The sequence below is a fragment of the Mytilus galloprovincialis genome, chromosome 9, assembly GCF_965363235.1.
Source record: "Mytilus galloprovincialis chromosome 9, xbMytGall1.hap1.1, whole genome shotgun sequence".
In the NCBI taxonomy this organism is placed as follows: Eukaryota; Metazoa; Mollusca; class Bivalvia; order Mytilida; family Mytilidae; genus Mytilus; species Mytilus galloprovincialis.
The window spans coordinates 85,166,777-85,190,771 of record NC_134846.1 but is presented as its reverse complement, the minus strand read 5'-3'; the positions used below and the strand labels follow the sequence as shown (position 1 = coordinate 85,190,771).

Genomic DNA, 23,995 nt, shown 5'->3' with positions numbered 1-23,995 from the left:
AAACGTTATCAACAAAACGTGTTAAAACAATCTGAAAGATTCCTGACTAGGAACATGCATTTTGTAAAGGTATATAGGACAATTATTTTCATCCATCATTCAAAAACTGTGGAAACAAACACCACAGACATACAGCACAACTGACAAACAAACATCCAAATTAATCAATCGAAGACGAAAACAAAATAAGTGTTGTAATATATAGTAAATCAACTTATTGTAGCTACTAGGCTTAAATTCGTGTACTCCAGACGCACATTTCGTCAGTGACGCTCGAATAAATAAAAATGTAAGAAGGCAAGTTTGACAAAGACGCCAACAATTTGTTTTTATATAGATGACAGTATATATCGTATATTGTATACTCTTCCTCGTTAAAGTTGAAATTTAGTAAAACATAAATACATGAGTAAACAAAATTGATACAACCCTGGGAAACCTATATCGTTTGAATCTCACCCTACATGGACCTGCATCAGTAAAGCGGATTATCAAAAAACCGACAGCGACATACATGACAAATAAGTCAGGTTAAAAGTCTTACGACCAAACGATACTTAATTAATGGCACAAAGACAAACAAAAGAAAACTGTAGAAGAGGAACGAACGATACCAGAGGGACAGTCAGACTTAAAGATCGAAAATAAACTTACAACATCATGGCTAAAAATGAAAAAGACACACAAACAAATAATAGTACATATGATACACCATAGAAAACTAAAGTTTCAGCAACACGAACCTAACCAAAACTTAGGGGTGATCTCAGGTTCTCAGGTGCTGAAGGGTATGCAGATCCTGCTTCACATGTAGCACAAGTCGTATTGCTCGTGTTATTACAAAACCGGTAAATAGTCTGATTTGGTAGGTCGCATTCATAAAAAGGGAAGGTGATTGTATGTGAGACGTTAGGAACATATCCGATATCATCTGTGAAACGGTTATTTCATAATGGTTAACCAACTCGTGATGGCGTCCGTAAAATATACGAAGGGATGATTTCAATTCACCATTTGGAACTCTTGCTTTAATGTAAGTAGCAACCCTCTATCAAGTAAATCATGATAGGAAATACAAGCACGGGATAATCGTATCAATTGGGGATATATACTCCGTATGCAGGCGCTGCTGGAATATTGTTATTTAAAAATAGAAAGTTCACAATATGGAAGCTGGAATCATCTCTTTTGTCGTAAAATTTTGTTTTCAACCGACCTTCATTTTCAATTTCTAGATGTTAGTCAAGATATTTGACCGACTTAACTGTATCTGCAAACAATTTAAACAAAGAATACATTACTCCAGCACCTGGAATACCATCTTGTGTTGTCTAAGATAAATGATCGAGAAAAACAACATACGTACAAGCAAAGCAATGAAAAAAATGATTTAGTATAACAGGCTGATGATTTTGTTGACCAGATACACTTTTTGTCTACCCATGACTCATAAGCGACGCTTCAATCAAAACAATTAGAAAGCAAAATTGACAAACTCAAAAAATGATTGTGCAAAATCTGGCAATTAATGCGTGTGTTATAGAACAATAGTACTCCGTGTGAACTAGACATTTTATGACCGGATGATTATCAAAAATTGTATCAATGATATTTCATGTCAGCACCCGAGTACTGGCTCATCACAGATATCAGGCTTATAATTATGCATGCACGATTTGTCTAACTCGCCAGTGACGCTCAGACATAAAAAGTTCGTAACCCTGATTGAAGAGCATAGAACACAAAATAATGTCGTATCAAATAAGGCCAACTGAAACAAAGCCCTCGCTGAATCTTTTCATTGTTCCACTGATCGGCTTAAAACAGGAATCAAAGAAAACACCCAAAAAATTCTTTCACGAAACATGTTTTAAAATGTGTCTGTTTTAAAACAATTTAAATTTCCACTCTACATGTATCATTTTTGAGTTGTGAAGTGGCTTCTAAAACCAAATATTAAAAAATCAATTATGTTATCGTACCAAATCCTTGATAGGTGTTGCAGCTACTTCTGTATTCAAAGCCACCTGTTTGATGTTTCCAATCTCCCAGTAATACTCAATGTTATCAGACGAAGACTTGAGATAGTGTGACACACTGATTTCATCATCACTTATATAATCGGGTAGTATCTGAAACATACGTAATTTTAAAACATGGCAATAATTGTAAGCAATAAATTGAATGCAACACTGTTTGTAATTTGAAACATTGTTTAAGTAGCAAATACGAAAAAAATAAAATTTAGTATGTACAACAAGTGCAATTTTCAAATATGCTTTTTAAACATCAAGTATTACTGGGAGATTGGAAACATCAAATATTCTTATTTATTTAAATATCAATTTGCATATCTTTTATTTGAAACAAGCTTCTTTAAAATAGATTCTTTTTATTTTCTTATGCATATACATTTTATATCGATTTTTCATTATTTTGATGGAGTTATTGAGTCAATTTGTCGGGTTACAGTAGATACTATCGTCAAATTATAAATCTACGTATCACCACATGGTTATTTTGACATTCAAGTCTAGATATAATATACATACCGGACCCACGTTTATTGCACATTCTGCATAGTCAATAAATATATCGTAGATGTGTGCCTTTATTGTAACATTGTAATCGTCTACTTCTAAACCAGGGTTAATTCTTATATAGTTACTTTCTTCAGCTAAAATGAAAGAATGTATATCTATACATGCAACACCATAATATATAATCACATTATTTTCCAAACTCCTTATGCAACAATAATATTGGCGATACTAATTATACTGCACCATATTTCTACAATTAATATCTAATTGAGATCCCTGAGTTATTTTACCTCGATTTATGTATATATATGCAGAAACCATGTCAGAAGTTTTGCTTTTTATAATTAGCGTGTCACATTTTTATTGATTTGATTAAGTGCTGGACTTGTGTAAAGTTTTCAATTCGAACTAATGTCCCTCTTATTATTTTGTGTTTTGTTGTTTTGCTGTCTCTTTGACATATACCTTTATTAATTGTGACAACAAATGTGGTCCTTGATAAATATATATTTTTTTCAAAATTGCTTGGTTGATTTCATGTATATTGAACAGACAGAATTAACATTGAAAGGGGTGACGTGTAGTTACTCAGGACTATTATCTAGCTTTCAGTAGAAACTCACCTGAATTCTCTTTGGAAAAAAATATTGGCTAGTTTTCAGTTACTTGATGTATAAGGCAGTGACATAATCTATATTTTAATTATTTGTAAAAGAAAACAAATTGCACTTACATCCGTAATATAGTAGAGTTTCTTTTCCTTGTGATGTCAGCTGTACTATTCTAAAGTTTAACTGTTCTTTCCAGTCAAAATTAGAGTCGGTAGAACTTCTGTAACCTTCGTCATTCCATCCAACAGTACTTACTTTCGTTTCTCCTAAATCAAGAAGAGGATTAAACGATATTTAATTTAAGCAGTAGTTTTAAAAACGCCTTTATCCAAGACATTTTTTAAAAGTCGCTAAGTTGCAATATGAAGCAACTGTTTGTGTAATTAACTTTTAAATGTATACATGATACTAAGTGGTGTTCTTGATAATATAATAATTTATTTTGCAAACAAGAATGTGTCCTCAGTACACGAATGCCCCACTCGCACTATCATTTTCCATGTTCAGTGGACCGTGAAATTGGGGTAAAAACTCTAATTTGGCATTAAAATTAGAAAGATCATATCATAGGGGACATGTGTACTAAGTTTGAAGTCGATTGGACTTAAACTTCATCAAAAACTACCTTGACCAAAAACTTTAACCTGAAGCGGGACAGACGGACGGACGGACGGACGAACGAACAGACGGACGGACGGACGGACGGGCGCACAGATCAGAAAACATAATGCCCCTCTACTATCGTAGGTGGGGCATAAAAATATTTGTATCAATTGAGCAACAAGTGTGAAATACGTGCTATAATCAATTAACAGAAGGAGTGGTTTTATTGTCGAAATGATCTTTATATTAATTCTTCATGCATCAATATGTTCTGAGTGTTCTTGCATTTATTTGAAATGTATTCCTGTCACATAAAGTTGTCATTCCAGCCTTACCTTTAACATTGACATATAAGGCACAAGGAGGTTTTTCTAGCCATTTAACAAGGTTCAACTCATCATATTTAAGATTACCAGTTAAAAGTCAGAAATATGCAGTTGTTATCAAATTATATAGTTCTGTTTGTGCTTTTATAGCAGGTTTCTGTTATTTTGTTTTTTATGCCCCATTTATTATACCCCATTTATGGGCATCATGTTTTCTGGTCTGTGCGTCCGTCCGTTCGTTCGTCTGTTCGTCATTCCGTCCGTCTGTCCCGCTTCAGGTTAAAGTTTTTGGCCGAAATAGTTTTTGATGGATTTGAAGTCAAATATACTTGAAACTTAGTACATATCACTACAAAAGTCAAAAAGTCTGAAAAGACCAGTTTTTGTCTGAATTTGCATGAATTTTTACTAGACATTCTTAATTTGTCTGCATAATTTTTAAAAAATCTTGACATAGTATTAATTTGTCAAAAAAGATTCTTGATTTTTCTTGACAAGTGTCTTGACAGTATTAACATTGTCTTAAAATTTCTCGACACTTCCTGTACCATCTGATAAGAGTCTGGATTAGTCTTGACCAATTCTTGACTGTCTTAAATTTGTCTCGATCTGTCTTGACATATTCTTGACATTCTAAATAATGTCTGAATATGTCTTGACACATTGTTGACAGTATAAAATATGTCTTAACACTATCTCAACAGTATAAATATCGCCTGAAATGTGTACAGACTTATTCTGCACGTTTTATGACATTCTATTGCTGTTATATACTAGTACCCGTTATTTTTATGGCTAAACTAAACTTTGAAGAATCAAGGATTAATTTGGTATAGTAAGATACCCTTTTCGTACACCTAAGTTAGAATACCCTGATTAATCCCCCATGTAGTTTACATTTGATTTATTTTTATTAAACATTAAATTAATTGTTTTCACTTGGAATACAAGTCGAAGTAACTGACAAACAGCATTTAGATTTTTGCCATTCGCAAAACTGCCAGTCAAATTTGCTTTACTAAAATAGGTGTCTTGAAGGCGGTTTTAAAATATGACCATGTGTCTCTTTGACCCCACAATTCATCTTTTGGGTTTGTGTGGCGAAAACAAGGGGGGTAGGGGCTTTCGTACAGGTCAACGAATTTTTTGATCAGCTTGATTCAGACCCTTTTCATTTTTAGAACAACCCAAAAACATTTTTTATTCAAATTTGAGTGTTGAATTTCATAATTTTTTTATCAAAAAAAGTTTGAAATATTTCCTTCCTGAAAAGAATAAAATGTTTAGATCTATTTTATGTATGTCTGTTTGAGATCCATTTCATAAGACCAATTGAATCATTGACAAAAAAAAAATTCAACACTCATTGTGAAAAATTTTTTTTTTTATTATTCCTGGAGTAGATAATAACTGATAAGTTGTATGGCTGCTTACAGGTAAATCAGTAATTTCTATTATTATATCAGTTGCGCGTGTTCTAGGGTGTGGAATGCCTTAATTTTATGGGGAACATCCTGTCAATGTATAATACTTAGTATATATTCCAGTAGATGACATTACACAAATTTTTCTTCTGTTAAATGAATGATTTGTATATTATCATAATTTGCTATTTATATAAACCACATTTTTCAATAATAATTATTTACCATATTAACATTGAATATTATGAATGTAGAGTAAAATATGTCTACAGTATGATTGGTTTTAATCATTTAATTAATAAGATTTAGGAATCAAAATTTGTATTTTTTAAAAACCCACTTTTAAATTGTTTTATATCAACACACCCACATTTAAATTATTTTATACATTAGATTTCATAGCCATATATGCATTTTTAAAAATATTTAGATACCCAAATTTAAAATTATTTTACATGCCCAACTTTGATATTTGTTGTAAGAAGTAACTTAAAACAACAGTATATTATGTAAAGAGAAATTAAGAATGAAGTTATATCATGAATATTGGTCATGATTTGTAAAATTGAGAACTGTCAAGTAAATTTAAGACACAATTCAAAATGTTCAGAATATGTCAAGCCATACTGAGAAAAAATAAGAATGTCTAGAATATGTCGAGAATTTTCAAGACAGTATTCAAATGTCAAGAATTTGTCAAGAAATTTTAAGACAATATTCAGAATGTCAAGAATATGTCGAGTAAATTTCATACAAATTTGATATAAATGAGAATTTGTCAAGAAAAATTAAGACACAAGTCATACTTTTGGAGAATGTCGAGTAAAAGTTCATGCAAATCAAGACAAAAACTGGTCTTTTCAGACTTTTTGACTTTTATAGTGTATATTTCCCATGATATGATCTTTCACATTTTGATACCAATTTCTACCACATTTTCACGGTCCATTGAACATAGAAAATGATAGTGTGGATTGGAATCCGTCGCTATATTTGATGTGTTTCCCTCGGTGTTTGCTTTGTCACCCTGATTTGTTTTCGTTTTATCGCTTTATGAACAGCGGTATACTTCTGTTGCTTTTATTAATTTTTGGATTGTCTTACCCCAATCTGCATCCAATACTTCACATGATCCGCCATAAGGTAGTATGTTGGTCGTGACTACCCAAACACTGGTACTAATCGCTCCTGACGCTAGCTTCATAAAAGCCTCGATAAGGTACCCTGTACTCTCGTTAAACACATTTGCTTTTATAACGAATTCGTTCGTATTCAACTCTGAAAATATTTGAAAAAACTTACTATAACCATATCTCTACTGGTGTAATGCGGGACATCCTTACGTGACTGCGCTCAGTAAGGCAAAAGTAAGATATCCTGTTTATTTTGTTGTTGTCCTTTACAACGTTATTATAAATTTCTGTACTTTTTCCTTAAGTGATTGTCCACTAATCAAATTAGTAAATTTTGCATCGACACATGGGCATTTACCTATCCCCGCTTAAGAACTCTTGTCATATGTCACGTTATAATGCTTTTGTTTTATAGGGGAATATGGTTTTGATTAAAACTCTTAGTATTATTGATGATCGATCTTAAATAGTCTTGTTTAATATATTTTTAAGTAATCAAGTTGATTCCAAGATAGGATTATTGTATAAACACGATTTCCTCTAATTGTTTGAGATTGGAATATAATTTATACTTTATCATATGTTTAGTAGTAAATACAGTAGTTTTGCATATGTGATAAATAACCTGCTGTTTAATCCATATCGCGCAACTTTGATGCGCACCCTTTATCGCATACCCTTTATCACACCCCTACCCTTTATCGCATACCCTGTATCACACCCCTACCCTTTATCACACCCCTACTTTTTTTTTTTTTTTTTTTTTTTTACATAAAGTCAGTTTTGGTTTTTTTTTTTTGCTTAAGAAAAATTTTCCTCAAAATAGGTAAATTTTTTGAATGACGTCATTGTTTGGTATGTGACGTCACGAGCGTCGAGTTTTTATATTGTATGTGACGTCACGAACGTCAAGTTTTTTGGCACATTAAATGCAACTATTAAAAATACAAAACACACAAATTAATACAATAATAAACAAAATATTTTTAAAACAACAGCACGCAAATTGTAAGGTAACCCAGGTGCTTCGGATAAGTAATTGAGCAGTTCTTTTAAGGCCTTTGAAACAAGACAAAAGTAGAACTGAATGTAACCAAGTGCTATGGATCAGAAAACAGTTCATATAATATAATACTCTTCTGTTGAAATATATGATAAAGTGTATAATACATGGCAAAATCCGTATCACATGCCGTATCACCCTCGACCAATATCATCTCTCGGGCCTAAAGGCCCTTGGGCTGATATTGATGTCTCGGGATGATACGACATATGATACGGATTTTACCATGTATTATTCTCTATATAACAGTACCAATTTGTCTGCATTATATGAGTATTTCGACAATAAATGTATCTTCAGTGATATTCGAGGCAAATTTTGATTCATACACTCATTAAAAAAAGAATAGCAAAAGCCAGGGAAGGAATCAGATTTTTTTTTGTTTTGCATGTGATTTCCAAGATTTTGATGAAACAATATCCTTATTTTCATGACAGTACCGACACATTAACTAATGAGCTACTGATACTCTAGGATATTTAGAGTGTCTACATGTTATTTTGTATTTGGCTTGTATACGTTTGTCTCTTTTTGGATCTCTTTCTTTTTTGTTGGCATGGTTGGTTGTTTTATAGTGATTTAGATTATTAAAAAATGTTGATTGCTGTTCATCAATTTGTGCAAAATTTATGTCTGTTTGTTTTGTTCCCACATAGTTGACAATATAATGCAATTATATGCGATAGTCATACATTCAAGAGGTTAGCTACAAAACCCAGGTTTAATCCACAATTTTCTACATACACAAATGCGTGTACCTAGTTAGAAAAATTTCAGTTGTTACTCATGTGTTTGATTTGTTTCAGCTTTTCATTTTTCCATTCGATAAGGGACTTTTTGTTTTGAAATTTTCTTGGAGTTCGGTATTTTTTACATGTTTGGTAATTCGAGAAAAGATTCGGGTTATTTTCGCTTGATAGGCCCCTAATGTATGTAGATATAAGAAGATGTGGCATGAGTTACAATGCTCATACATAAGAAATTAAAGTAAAGGACGCGCGACAAATGTGAACAATGAGAAATACGATACTAGAATTCATATTTACCAGATAACATCCAGGATTGCCAGTAACTATTGTTTGAAGAGGTTTTACTGTAAAGATCGAAATTTTTAACATTCCACCAAAATGTGTTTCCTTTCTGTTGCTGGAATGTACATGCAGAACAAGTAGCTCGCAATGATAAAATAGATGTCAGTGCTGTTTTCTTCATACAGTTCAACCTGCATCTAAAATAGTTAAGTATTTTTTTAACATAACGACAGTAAAGATGTCAGACCAGTTTTTTTAATACAATTGAACCTGGGTTTAAATAGTTAATTTTAAGTTAATCGTTATCACAGTATACATGTCATAGCTGAATCTTCAATAGTGAATTATGTGCTAATCGTGACAAAGGTATGGTTCTCAAAGATTGTCTTAACTTGCATCTGACATAGGTAAGTAAATGTGTATCGTAGCTTGTAAGTCAAAACTCAGTTTTCCGTAAGCAGTTTTATTTGTATCTATCTACAAAGGGTTTGTCAATCATGGACCTGATATTTACAATTCCATAAGGGAAATTGATTACTTATAGAAACTAAACATGTTTTGATACTGATTATAGTGTTAAGATGATTGGTTTCTTTAATCATAACATATTTGATGCGTTTTGATGATCTTTTTTTTAAAACTATCGCCAGTCTAGTCCGACTGAAATCCTCACTTCCTTCAAAGCTGACGTTTCCTATCATGGTTTCCTTGATATATGATTGATACTTACACAGCAGCTATCAACCAAAGATATAAAATGACTGAATAAATAGTCAACGATTAATCTTACAGGGAGATGGATCATGTAATATGATTCTGTACACTACAAAATATAATACATAACAAGTCAAAAAGGGTACAACATCACCATTAAATAATTGCTAATTTTACAGTTATTTAATGGTGATGTTGTGCTCTCTTTGACTTGTTATATATATATACATATATATATACAATTCGTCGAAACATCAACCCAAAAATGTTAAATCTATAAATTTGCTTTCGTAATTTTTTTTGTTCTTCCTTCACCGGGATTCGAACCCATGCTACTGAGATATCGTGACACCAAATCGCCTGCACTGTAGTCGTCCCGCTAGACCACACGACCACCTGGGCTTCATAAAACTGAAGCTTTCGATGGACGGGTATTACCTTTCCACGTCAGTTTTAATCTAGCGACGTACTACAGTACATGATAAATAAGGCATGAAGACGTATATATATAATTCTAATGCAATTATTTTGTAACAATTGTTCTGATTGGATAACAGCAAGCGTAAAATTCTCTATCTCCTTGTCTGTAACTAAGGAAGCCGACATTTTGAATTTCGGAATATATTGACATGTTATTTTTACAATAATAAACAAAAAACTCACTTGTTGCGCCTAAAAATCTTCTTTTTATCAAATTTTATTACATTCTGAAGCGGCACAGAAGCCAGAAAACGGCCGGTGTTTATGTTTGACGCCGGAAGCATACCTATGACGTCACCTAGTGTAGGGACCAAAGAACATAACATCTTTTCGCGGAATTTTCTTTAATGAACATTTTACACTGAAATAATGATTGAAATTTAATTATAAACTTGTTTTGCATTAGAATAGAGATAACTGTATTATATTTGAAGCTTTGCGGACGTCCATCGGTAGTTTTACTGTCGCAAATACCCGTTTACCTGTCTCCGCTCCGCGTCGCCAGGTAAACTAAATTTGCGACAGTAAAACTACCGATGGACGTCCTCAAAGCTTCAAATACAATACAGTTATCTCTTAAATTTTCATAGATGACATCAGATATGTATAAATTGTCGAATTCTGACGAAGTTCGTCATCTGTTCTTCAATTTATACCTTATAATTTAAATTTAATTAACCAGAGTGTATAAATTTGTACTTCAAAATATCTCTATTTTGATTATACTCACTCTAAATCAAGAGAAGGAGCGTTTCCAGGGATTGACTGTACATGTTGTATAAAGTAACTAACAGACTGTTCAAATTCTACTCTCACATAAAGAAGAAATCCCATTCCTTCTAAAACATTCTGTGACGTAACAAACAGATTTGCATTTCCATTAAAAGCATTGAATAAATGACAGTTTCCAGACGTGAACAACTCTTCTTCCAACCAATGTAAGTAGTATTGTTCCTGCTCTTTCATTTTTTGCCAACTGATCGAATTTATTGTAATGAACCCTTCAAATATCTCTCCTAGATATTCTAATAGACATTTCCCCGTATCGTCAATTTTTAATAGAAGAAACGATTCTATTTCCATAATTTCGGTTAGTTCAATTGCGTCCATTATAATTTGTTTAACTAACTTAAAATTATCCAAAAGGTCTATTAAGCCATATGTGATAGACTCTGACACATCAGCGTCCTGCAACCATTCATACAAATTTTCAAAGAAAGTAGCGTTGGCGCTTGCAGGTAGTCCTGGTAATGTATTGAGTTGATACAAACTATGTAATGTTAATGAACTGTCTGACAGACCTTCAAAAAAGTCAATCGTGTCTTTCTGTCGAAACATTTCAGAATCTTCATCGTATAAATATTCAAAAAATTCTAACATTTCATTTTTCACGAGAATACTTTGTGCTTGGACAGGTATGACATACGCTGTACTTAGTTCTTGGATTGGATTAAACTCCATTTCGTACATATAGTCTATATCATAAAATCTATTTAACTGATGAAGATCATACCATGGTGCTACTGTGGTCAATATTTCGACGCTTCCATTTAAAGTTTCATTTGAAACTGTATCAATGTATTTGTAAAGTTCAGTTTTTATATAAATATTTCTTCCTAATAAACAACTCGCGTTCGCTGCTCTCTGATTTTGAACAACTACATTCAAGGTAGACCCGTCGATGAAGGCGACTTTGTTTTCTATATATGGTATAAAATTAGTTTCGTACCATTTCCTTTTATATACTTTTGTGTCGTTAAATGCTACCACAGGATCAATATTAAACTGTAGTAAATTTAATAAATTTTTCGTCACAAAATTAATGCATTTCCATTGAAACAAAAGCCCAGTTGGATCACCGGGGCCGTTTGTTAAACTATACGACTCTGAGTGTGCATCAAATTCTAAGTTTCCTTCTCCAACCGTCCTCCCATCACCTCCTTTTATAAAGGCGTGTGGTGGTGGATGCTCTATCTTGATAAACATTGACTCTTCCATCCAAAATTCCATATTTCTCGTGGGATATCCTATTTTTGCATATAAGCGATAAACACCTAAATCCAGTTTTCCTGGACTAAACATAAACTTTATGTCCCATTGCGTTTCTCCAATCTGAATCTCTGTGGTTTCATTGTGTATTTTATATAACTCGTAATACGTGTAAATAATTGTTTCCGGTGCACATTTGTTTTTAGTAAGTAAATATATGTCTACTTTTGCTGACGTATATATCACCATAGGAGATTCGAGGAGTAGAAATTTATCACTGAACATGGGGTAGTTAAAACAAGGAGGTACAACTAAAATATATAATAAATACACTTAGACAAGATGTTTTCTAATTCTTAAACAAACGAACACATCTATTGAGTTATCGCTAAATGTCAAGTCCAAAGTATGCAGTAGTTCAGTGGTTGTCTTATGTCCATGTTTGTCATATTTGTTTTTCGAAAATTTTTGTTATAATAGATTAAACCGGGTTTTTTTTTTCCTTAATTGATTTTTTTTTTTTTATCTTTTTCGTGTTGATGTTATTAAAACCAACTATTCAGTATGTTTTTTTTTCTCTCATTGATGAAGGTCTTACAGTTGCCTAGTATTACTTACATCTACTTTATTAAACTTTGTTGGATACTTGTCTAAATGGCAAGCATACCACATCTTCTAACTTGTATGACCATTGTATTGGATAAAAAATCTCTATAATTAATTCATGTTTTTTTCGTTCGATAATAAGGTTGTTTGTATGGTATAAACATTACAAAAAAGTGCATTTTGTTCCCTTTTCTAACACTGCGGAGTAAATTATATATATGTAAGCCTCAAATCTATGTCCGGCCTCAAATCTATGTCCTTTCCGCAAATCTATGTCCTTTTTAATGTTGCATCATAGACGTTCCAAATCTATGTCCTTTCTTGTCTCAAATCTATGTCCTGTATTGTCTCACATCTATGTCTTTTATTTACTCAAATCTATGGCCATTTATGGCTCAAATTTATGTTCCTTCATCGACATAAAACATAACAAAACGTCATCAAGTAAACAATGAAAATTTAACAATTACAGGAGTAAGTACGGCCTTCAACACGGAGCATTAACTCACACCGAACAAACATTGTACAAGTGGTTTATATGACAAAAGTAAGGTTTACATTTTATCTATTAATACACATGGTTTAAAATTGCTTTATGTTTTGTCTTTAAAACTGGAGGAAAATCTGTTATGAATAGCGGACTGATGGAATATTTTTAAAAACGTCAACTAGAGATTTATCCTCTTGAAATGTTTTCTGACAATTATCAGGATATCTTTACTCCTACTATTGTGGAATATTTACAACTCAAAACAAATCAAGCCGTGAACAAAGGGACTGCAGTGTTTACATCTGGTTTCTGGAGAGAAGGAATATGCCAAAACATAAAGAATGATTCTTCTTTGGGAATTATTTTCGTTATTAAAGACATTATTACAAGTTTAACATTTGAAGACCAAACAATTGAAATATGTTCTTTTGTGATTCACAAATATTTCAATTAAAAATAAAAAAAAACGTTTTATTTTTAGCAATTTAGAATGATTTTTTGATACTAGTATTCAAGGAAAAACATAGATAAAGTGGTACAAATGTCAATGAAACAGCGATATGAACAAATTCAAAGACAAAACGAAGTAAGTTGAAGTTGCAAACAAATATTCATTCTTTACTGTCTTTTTTAGTAAAATAAATATGGTTTTGTGGTTTCATTCTTAAAGACGGCATACAATAATAACACACGCATGTAAAGATTTTAACCACACACATGAAAAAAACCTTAATAAAACAAAAAGCATATATATTAAGACCGTACTTTAAAGAATATTATAAATACCAGCTAAATAATTTCGCCGGATTTTCTTAGACGTTTACTATACTTCAGCTCTTGCACATACATGGAGAACACATACCAACTTAATATTATTGGAAATTACTAAATAAAATAAAAAACCTATAAGGCTGAACTTATTAGACGGGCATACATTTGCGCATGGCGAAACAAATTGAAAAAAAATTAAAACATTACACAGATTTGAGATCTTATCTTTTTATAACGGACACAGATTTGCGATTGACGTCGCGATTGAAAATCGGACACAGATTTCAGGCCGAATCAATTTTTACGGATATAGATTAGCGATTGACGTCACGATGGGGCATAGATTTGAAAAACGGACACAGATTTGAGGTCGTACACAGATCTGAGGTTTACATATATATTACCACTATAAAACAGGAATCAATTTTATACTGAGATCACGCAAAGGTATGACAAACTAAAGTGAATGTAAGGTTCGTATACCACTACAGTATAAGTAAGCATGGCTTACCTCTACAGTTCTCCGTCACCTCATCATCACCGATGCAGTAATCTCCATTACATATAGGACTGGGATCGTTACAAGCTCGATAACGCACATGCGTACCAGTACCATAACCACTACTTCCTGGTGGCATCTGACAATTACCCCAAGATCCCCATTCTCCCCATTGTCCTGCTATTGGACCTAATGAAAAAATTTAAAAAATATAGAAAAATGTAGTAAAATTTTTTATTGGTAATCTATCTGAAGAACGCAAACGTACTATAATTTTTGGTTGTTTAATTTCTCGAAAACGCTTACAGTACTTTCCATGAGTAATAAGCAAATATTTTTTTCGATCATTGCCTCTAGGAAACTTTTCTTTTTCCCCAGTTTTCTATCATCTAGTGTTTCTTTCACGAAAATACTATATTCTGCAAGTACTAACCACAATCTTTTTTGGTCTCTGTTTCGAGACTATATTGCCTTTCCCGCTACTTTTGTACGCTGTGTTGTTCAACAGTTCGAATCTCTCCCGCTGTTTCAACAATCCTCTATCGAAACAACTTATTACCTACCGCAATCCTTTGTCAGTCTATTTCTGCCTAAAATGCTGCAATCTTTACCGCCATTACAGGGTGTAGGATCATGACATGATCTATATCTCCTAGTTGTTCCATAACACTTATATGAACAATCTCCCCATTCACCCCATGTCGTGTAGCCTCCATCTACCACATCTAAATAAAATTATTATTATATAGATTGAAAAAGTTACGGTGTATCATTGGTTAGAAGGTTATTAGAATTGTCGCTATATATAATTTCTTCAATGCATCCTTTTTTTTTTGGGTGGGGGGGGGGTATATAAATTAATACAGCTTTACACGGGAACCTCTATACTAGAATTTTCAGTAAAAAAGGCTTTCCATAGCTTTGTTTACGTTTGTGTTCGTTTGGTGCTTTTGTCATTGAGTGTATACATTCCGACTATTTCGCTTTGCCCTTGTCTGTAGTGACGATTTCGAAGGGTCATTTTAAAGTAATTTAATTTAGGATGAAACGAGTCTTCTGATTGGCTGACGTTGTTTTGTTTATCAAATCAGGAAAAAATGTTGATGACCGCACAGTCACATGACCAAATTATGTCTATAAGCTACTCCGGCTTAAAATGAAAATTAAATTATAAGGAAAGACTGTAATATTTTTCTGTCTATTCGAAATAACATATAAAAAATAGGTACACACTTTAAAATAATACGCTACGCGGTTATTCATTGTGGTAATTTATGAATTCAAGACATTTGCGATCACAAAGCTTCTTAAAGCCATAAATAATTTGGTTTTTACAAAGATTTGATTTTGAAGTTCAGCTGTTACCGAAAGAACAATACATGAATAACAAATTGATCATTACATTCTATTTTTTTTTTTAAATATAAAAAGTTAACACTTTGCAGCAGTATGATTTTATAATCCATAATCTAAAGCTTGCCTAAATTATGCATTGCTTTACAAAATGGAAACTTTTAACATTGTGAGACATGTATATTTCACAGACTGTTGTATACAGTGTATTATTTAAGTCTGGGAAAACATGGTTAGTTTACTAGGCTTTGATCTTCTCTTGGGTGTTTTTATCGTTTATTTGATGGGATTTTGTTTGTTGTTTGTTCTTTATGTGCTTCGTACCAATTTTGATGAGGCAAGCGCTATGCAAATTATTTTTACTAATTGTTAAATGTTGTGTTCTAATGTCAATGGTTCCAGGTTGAGATAGGATTGAACACTGGCATTCATTTTTAAGGAGCAACAGTCTATGAGTGTCTAATAAAATTTGGGAGCTGTTATTTAGTGGTTACTGTTGTCAATCGTAATGTTTGTTTCCTTTTGTTCAAATCGAATATAACCAGGACTTTGGTTTTCTCTTTTTAATTGTTTTAAGTTTTTCATGTCTGTGCCTTTAAGAATACCTATGTTGCATAGGTGTGTCACATAGTTGTAGGCAGTATGGATAACTAGATTTGTCTCGTCTACATCATCATTATTTAGACAAATTCGATAATACTTTGAGAATTTCAAATCCTACAGAATATTTCAGGAATAATCTACGAACTGGTATTTGGGATTGAGTATTTTTTTAAATATGTAATTGAAAATACACGTTCCACCAATTTTACATGCATTATATTCGACTGTGTATTATTGGTAACTTTCCTACAATCATATTTAAGAAATTCAAACAATCACATTGTCTCTTTTAATAAATGTTACATCTGCCTATACGTCACATTTCGTTTTGTATAGTTAATTTTATGTTTCACCAAAGGAAATTTGGCATTAAATACACAATCATTCAAATGAACCTTTTGTGCATACATTTATAGTCCTTTTCTTTATTTCTATAGACCAGAAGACCCGAATGCACTGATCTTAATTTCTGAGTCTCTTGTTCAAAATGCGATAAAAACTTAGTATTGCCGAAGACCTGTAATGGCTTCCTAGGAATGTTCGCTTTCCCCCTTTTTTTTTGTAAATCTTTTAATTGTATAATTATAAGCCATCTGTAGTTTAAGACAACTTAAACTTGTCAATGGTAAATCTAAGAAAACTCAAGAGAGAACATTTTCCCGCCAAAATTTCAATGGCTAATATCTTGAAACAAGAACATTGACATAGATATTTGTTTTTACTTTGTTAGTACCTTTGACATGGGGTTTTTATGTACATGAAATTGAGCTGCCTCACTGTGGATAATTACATACTTCATAAAAGATAAACTTACTATTTGTTATAAAACAACCTCTGCTTTCTGACACAGATACCGGATTTTCTTCTATTGTCTGTCCATTCCGTGACTGTGTACCCCTACAGTTCTGATCTATGTTTCCTGGAATTTTGCCACAAGAACTCCAAGACCCCCATGTAGTTTCGGCTTCTATAACAACTGTAAGGCCTAAAATGAAAAAGATGTGATACCTAAGGTTTCATACACTTTAGTATGTGAAATATATTGAAATGATGCGTGGTTTGTGCGGAGAAGGATCTGCCTACCATTTGGAGACATAGGTTACATCTCAGTATTCTCTTATTTTTGGTCGTGTTCGGGTTTTTTTTTTCCTTCTTTTTATTATAGAGTTGTTCGTTTGCCGTCGACATTTCAGATTGAGTATTCCTTTCGTAAGTCACATAAGGTAGACCAAATTCAGTTAAAGAATCAAAAGTATGCTAAAGGCCGATACATGCTGATGAAGATGGACATCCATTGATATAAAATCTGCTTTCGTAGCTAGTACATAAGTACATAAATACATAAGTACTAGCTACTGCACTCATCAAGTAAAAGAGTACTTATACATATTTTTCAAATCAATTTCGTTTGACATTTTATGAAAGTTTATTCAGGAAATTGTTTGCGGTTTCTTCCTACAAAATACGTTCAGCTTGCATGGTAACGTAAAATAAGATGTTAGTGTTAACATAATAGAATTCAATCCATCAAAATAATTAACAAAAGAGCCATTAAAAATTACATAACAAAAATATTGTTTGTTATATTATACCTACTCTCCATTAATAACTCAGAACTATGCAAATAAAAAGCCTGAACACATACAATAACACGTAGTCTAAAGTGATTTATACTCTATCATAGTACTGTTTGTGACTAGGACACTTTTATAATTGGCAGCATGTATATATCCTTCATTTTATGGTGATTTGAAAACAAAACCAAAGAATTGTCTTGCGTCATACTACAGCCATGTCTAGTTTATGTTTGCCATTGTTACAGGATCACCACAACAGACATGTGTAATTGTGTGTATCGGTTTATGTCTGCCATTTTAATAGGATCTCCACATGACGTCATTCAACAAACATGTTTAATTGTGTTTATCGGTTTATGCCTGCCATTGTTACAAGATCTCCACAACAAACATGTTTATTTGTGTGTCTAATAATAATAATAATAATAATGAATTCTTTATTTAAAGAGGGTAACTCAATTAGAAATAGTCTAATTTTCATTGAGGCCCTCAAACAAAATACATGCATACAGTTAACATTCATACATGCATACATTAAATTACAATATATATTACTAGTATATACACAATTTAATCATTGAAATATACAAAGGGTAATAAATGACAATATTTGATATACTTTTCAAGAAAATGATTATAACTATGTTTCTTGAATAATTCCTCATTAGGACATTTTTTTATTTCGAGTGGTAAATTATTCCATACTTTGGTTGCAGAATAATGAAAAGATTTTTTATAAAAATTAGTATTTGGTCTTGGAACAAAAAGATCATTATTAGAGACAGATCGTAAGTTGTGGCGTTGCACATCATCAATATTTAGCATTGCTAAGTAATCAGGTGTTAGCCCATTTACAATTTTATACATTAGAATTGATTGTTGGTATTTTATTCTTTTGGTAAAAGATAGCCATTTTAAAGAAGAAAACATGAAATTAGATGGAATAGAAATATCGCATTCCAGTATAATTCTTGCTACTCTTTTTTGAAGTTTTATGATTCTATCTGAATCTTTTTGTAATAAATTTCCCCAAACTGAACTACAATAGTCTATATATGGTAGAATATATGCATTATAAAATAGTTGCCTTGTGTGTATTGGCAAATATATCAGTTTATGTCTGCCATTGTTACAGGATCTCCACATGACGTCATACAACAAACATGTTTAATAGTGTGTATAATAATAATATAATAATAAATTCTTTATTTAAAGAGGGTAACTCAATTAGAAATAGTCTAATTTTCATTGAGGCCCTCAAACAAAATACATGCATACAGTTAACATTCATACATTCATACATTAATTTACAATATATATTACTAGTATATACACAATTCAATCATTGAAATATACAAAGGGTAATAAATGACAATATTTGATATAGTTTTGTTAGAGGAAAACAAATTAGTTGACTTGCATATAATTTTCAAGAAAATGATTATAACTATGTTTCTTGAATAATTCCACATTAGGACATTTCTTTATTTCGAGTGGTAAATTATTCCATACTTTGGTTGCAGAATAATGAAAAGATTTTTTATAAAAATTTGTATTTGGTCTTGGAACAAAAAGATCATTATTAGAGACAGATCGTAAGTTGTGGCGTTGCACATCATCAATATTTAGTATTGCTAAGTAATCAGGTGTTAGCCCATTTACAATTTTATACATTAGAATTGATTGTTGGTATTTTATTCTTTTGGTAAAAGATAGCCATTTTAAAGAAGAAAACATGAAATTAGATGGAATAGAAATATCGCATTCCAGTATAATTCTTGCTACTCTTTTTTGAAGTTTTATGATTCTATCTGAATCTTTTTGTAATAAATTTCCCCAAACTGAACTACAATAGTCTATATATGGTAGAATGTATGCATTATAAAATAGTTGCCTTGTGTGTATTGGCAAATATACTTTAATTTTATATAAAAGTGATACTTTAGATGAGATAATTTTACATATACGATCAACATGATCTTCCCAGCTTAAATTTTCATCAATGTCTATTCCAAGTAATTTGAAAGAATGGACATTCTCAATACATGTTTCGTTGACGGTAATACATAATTCTGATAGTTGTTTAAGTTTTTGTTTTGAACCCAATTTCATACACTTAGTTTTTTGTGCATTGATTTTCATACTGTTATTGTTACACCAAGATTGTATAGCATTTAAATCATTTTGCAATATGCTGTTTATTTTTTCAATGTTTTTATCATGAAAATGCAATGTTGAATCATCAGCATATAAATCCATATTGGATTGTTTGACATGAAGTGGTAAATCACTTATATATATTAAAAATAACAGCGGACCTAAAATAGAACCTTGAGGCACTCCATACTTTACAAACGATTTATCAGATTTAATGTTAGCGTATTGGACTTCTTGTTGTCTGTCAGACAAATATGATTTTATCCAATCTATTATATGTTTTCCGATATGATAAAATTTTAACTTTTCTAGAAGTATGGCATGGTTAATAAGGTCAAAAGCCTTACTGAAATCTAAAAACACTGTACCAACTATTTCTCCATTATCTAAATATTTTAACCATTCGTCAATTAGTTTAGTTAGCGCTGTTTGGCAGGAATGACCTTGTCTGAAACCTGACTTGGCGATATGTAACAATTTTTTATTGTTAAGGAATTCATATAACTGTGTACATACATGTCTTTCGAAAATTTTAGATATGGTATTCAAAATAGAAATTGGACGATAATTTGAGGGAATATCTCTTGGTCCTCCTTTATGTATAGCAGTTACTCTTGCAAGTTTTAATTTTTGCGGAAAACGATTTGAAGTTATACTTTTGTATATTAAAAAAGTTAATGATGGGGATATTATTTCTGCACTTAACTTTAAAAATTTGGGACTTATTCCATCTAAACCTGCGGATTTATTAATATTAAGATGTTTTAGTTGAGAACACACCTCTCCAATGGAAATGAGTTTTAAATGAAAATTTTCAGTTTTCTTTAATTTTTCACTAGTAAAATTTTGTAGCATAGAAAAATCCATATCTGAAGTATTATTTCCAATAAGTTTTTCAGCTACGGATGAAAAATGAACATTAAGAGTATTTACAATATCTTGGTTGTTATAAACCGTTTGATTTTCATACTGCATTTTAGGTGGAAAAATATTATCCTCTTTTGGATTTAACTCTTTAATATGATTCCAAAGTTCTTTACTATTTTTGGAACTAGTTATGGCGTTTTGGTAATATTCCTTTTTTGCATTAAATATTAACGACGTTGTTTTATTACGCCACTTTTTAAAGTTTATCCAATCTTTTTTTGAATGATACATATTCCTATATTGAATGGAGTTTTTAATTTCTTCATTAAACCATTCGGCTTGTTTAAATGTTTTTACTCTTTTAGTTTTCATTGGTGCATGCTTGTTTATAACTTGATTAAAAAGTTCATACCATTTGTCGACAGCAATATCAATATCATCTTCCATTTCAACAATATGAAAAGGGGTTTGATGTAGGTCTGTACAAAAGGCATCTTCATTAAATTTTTTGAAACACCTATACTTTATTTCGATATGATTTTCTTTTTTTATCTTTATATTGATTTTTCTATTTAAGCATATAGGATAGTGGTCACTTAAAGCATATGAAGGTACATGACAATGGACAATATTTTCAGGATTAGTAGTGTAAATATGATCAATTAGAGTTTCAGATTTGTCACAAATACGTGTTGCAGTGGAAATTTGTTGTTGAAGATTAAAATTGTTTACGAAATTGATCCATTTTTTATTCTCAATTTTAATCAAGTCAATATTAAAGTCCCCCATTAAAATTATCTCTTTGTTTTCTGAAAGAGCTGCATTAAATTCTTCCTCAAAAAGATCTATCCAGGACTGAGGGGAATTTGGTGGTCTATAAATAGTACAAATGAAGAAAGGTTTAGATTTTGGAAATTCTACCTCTAACCATAAAGTTTCTAATGTATTAATGGATAAATCAGATCGATTTTTAACTGCAATAGAATCTTTGACATAAACCAATAGGCCACCACCATCCTTACACTGGCGATCTTTTCTGAAAATTTTGTATCCCGGCACTTTACATTGTTCATTGTTAATGTCAGGTTTTAAGAATGTTTCAACTAATCCAAATAAATCTAAATATTTGTTGTTTATAGTAATTATATTTTTTAACTCGTCAAATTTAGATAAAATATGTCTAACATTAAGGCATACAGCATTGAAACCTTTACATTTTAGATTAAGACAGTTTTTTTGATAATGTTTGTTTCTATTACAATTAGGTTTTGAGCTGAGGCTATTAGCATATTTACCATTTTCTGATTTTTGACAATTTTCTGTAGAACTTTGGTTTTTAAAATTCTCAGCTACAGACATACATTTTTGAGTACATATACATTTTGATGTATTACAATTTGGACATAAATTAAGAAGTATATCGAAATTGTTATGAAGTAGTAATGATTTACTATGATTTGATACTTTGTCTACAAATTGAAATACATCAGATTTATCCTAAAGTGTGTGACAGTCTTTACAATGATGACCATAAAAGCCACAATTAAAGCAGATACCATTGAACATGTTGAATGTCTTTGCAATGGTTTGTCTTTTACCATGCTGTTCATTACTTTCATTATTGGACTGAGAAATAGTTGTTTGGTTGAAAATGTTTACAACTTTGTTTATGTTTCTAAGTAAAAGAATTGTACCCTGATTAGTGAGGTGTATTCCATCACGGTGGTAGTAAGAAGAAACGAGATCGCCGCCTCTGGAGACAAATGCATCTGTTTGTTTGATGATTTTTAACTTATGTTCAGTAGAAACCCTGTGTAATATTGCATTATAAATTTCTGTATCAACATTCCGTCTTGGACAAATCTCAGATACAGCAATGTTTATGCCTGGGTTTATCGATTTGACAGTTTTTATCATATCATCATATTTTTCTTTGAAAGCTTCTGGATGTATCCTTGACGAGGCATCATTCCCACCAACAACTAAAATAATACTTTTGTAATGTTGTATATTAGATTTTTTGATCTTTTCTGTTAATGTTGGTACTGTTGCGCCTCTATTTGTTCGTATGTGAACATCTTTTCCAACTTTGTTTGCATCGATGCCTTTAATTATACCCCCGCTTTAAAAAAGGGGGGGTATACTGTTTTACCTCTGTCTGTCCGTCAGTCCGTCAGTCCGTCCATCAGTCCGTCCGTCAGTCAGTCCGTCCCATGAAACTTTCGTCACATTTTTCTCAGGAACTACACATCCACCCTTTCTGTAATTTGGTATCAACATTTATATATGTCAGCCATACCGTGTGATGCGTTTTCAGATTCATCACTTGACAACTTCCTGTTTACCGAACACTTGTCTGATTTTACACATGATAGCCAAGTTGAAAATTTTCGTCACATTTTTCTCAGGAACTACAATACAAGGATTTCTGAAATTTGGTTTCAGGATTTATATAAGTCAGCTATACCGTGTGATGCGTTTTCAGATTCATCACTCGACAACTTCCTGTTTACCGAACACTTGTATGATTTTACACATGATAGCCAAGTTGAAAATTTTCGTCACATTTTTCTCAGGAACTACAATACAAGGATTTCTGAAATTTGGTTTCAGGATTTATATAAGTCAGCTATACCGTGTGATGCGTTTTCAGATTCATCACTCGACAACTTCCTGTTTACCGAACACTTGTATGATTTTACACATGATAACCAAGTTAAAAATTTTCGTCACATTTTTCTCAGAAACTACAATACAAGGATTTCTGAAATTTGGTTTCAGGATTTTTATAAGTCAGCTATACCGTGTGATGCGTTTTCAGATTCATCACTCGACAACTTCCTGTTTACCGAACACTTGCATATTTTTACACTATTAATATTATCCACTTGCGGCGGGGGTATCATCAGTGAGCAGTAGCTCGCAGTTTCACTTGTTATGGAACTTCCTATTATCAATGTTTTTTCTTTCCGTTCGTCTGGAAATATTTGAGAGTTTCTTATTGTTGTATGTGATTGATCTATATATGTCTTTGATGTATTGGCTGTGTTGCTGTTAACACTACGATAATCTATATTTTCATTTGATTTTTCCACTTCAAAGTTTTTGGCGTTGTACTGTGTACGGCTTGGTAAATCTTTTACTCTATCGGCGAG

The 23,995-nt window shown here is 31.8% G+C and overlaps 1 protein-coding gene across 2 annotated transcripts in view; it reads right to left on the bottom strand.

The window, feature by feature from the left end:
* LOC143046214 (polycystin-1-like protein 2) overlaps window positions 1-17,512 on the bottom strand; it is a 96,229-nt gene extending 78,717 nt beyond the window's left edge. For both annotated transcript variants that reach the window (XM_076219256.1, XM_076219255.1), the window contains exons 1-9: window positions 17,054-17,512; window positions 14,847-15,008; window positions 14,296-14,472; window positions 10,659-12,228; window positions 8,750-8,931; window positions 6,612-6,785; window positions 3,277-3,420; window positions 2,553-2,677; window positions 1,983-2,132 (exon numbers count right to left, since the gene is read on the bottom strand). In XM_076219256.1, the coding sequence (XP_076075371.1) occupies window positions 1,983-2,132; window positions 2,553-2,677; window positions 3,277-3,420; window positions 6,612-6,785; window positions 8,750-8,931; window positions 10,659-12,228; window positions 14,296-14,422 (2,472 nt within the window). In that variant the 5' untranslated portion in view covers window positions 14,423-14,472; window positions 14,847-15,008; window positions 17,054-17,512. The remainder of the gene's footprint in view (window positions 1-1,982; window positions 2,133-2,552; window positions 2,678-3,276; window positions 3,421-6,611; window positions 6,786-8,749; window positions 8,932-10,658; window positions 12,229-14,295; window positions 14,473-14,846; window positions 15,009-17,053) is intronic.
* Between the last annotated feature and the right edge of the window lie 6,483 nt (window positions 17,513-23,995).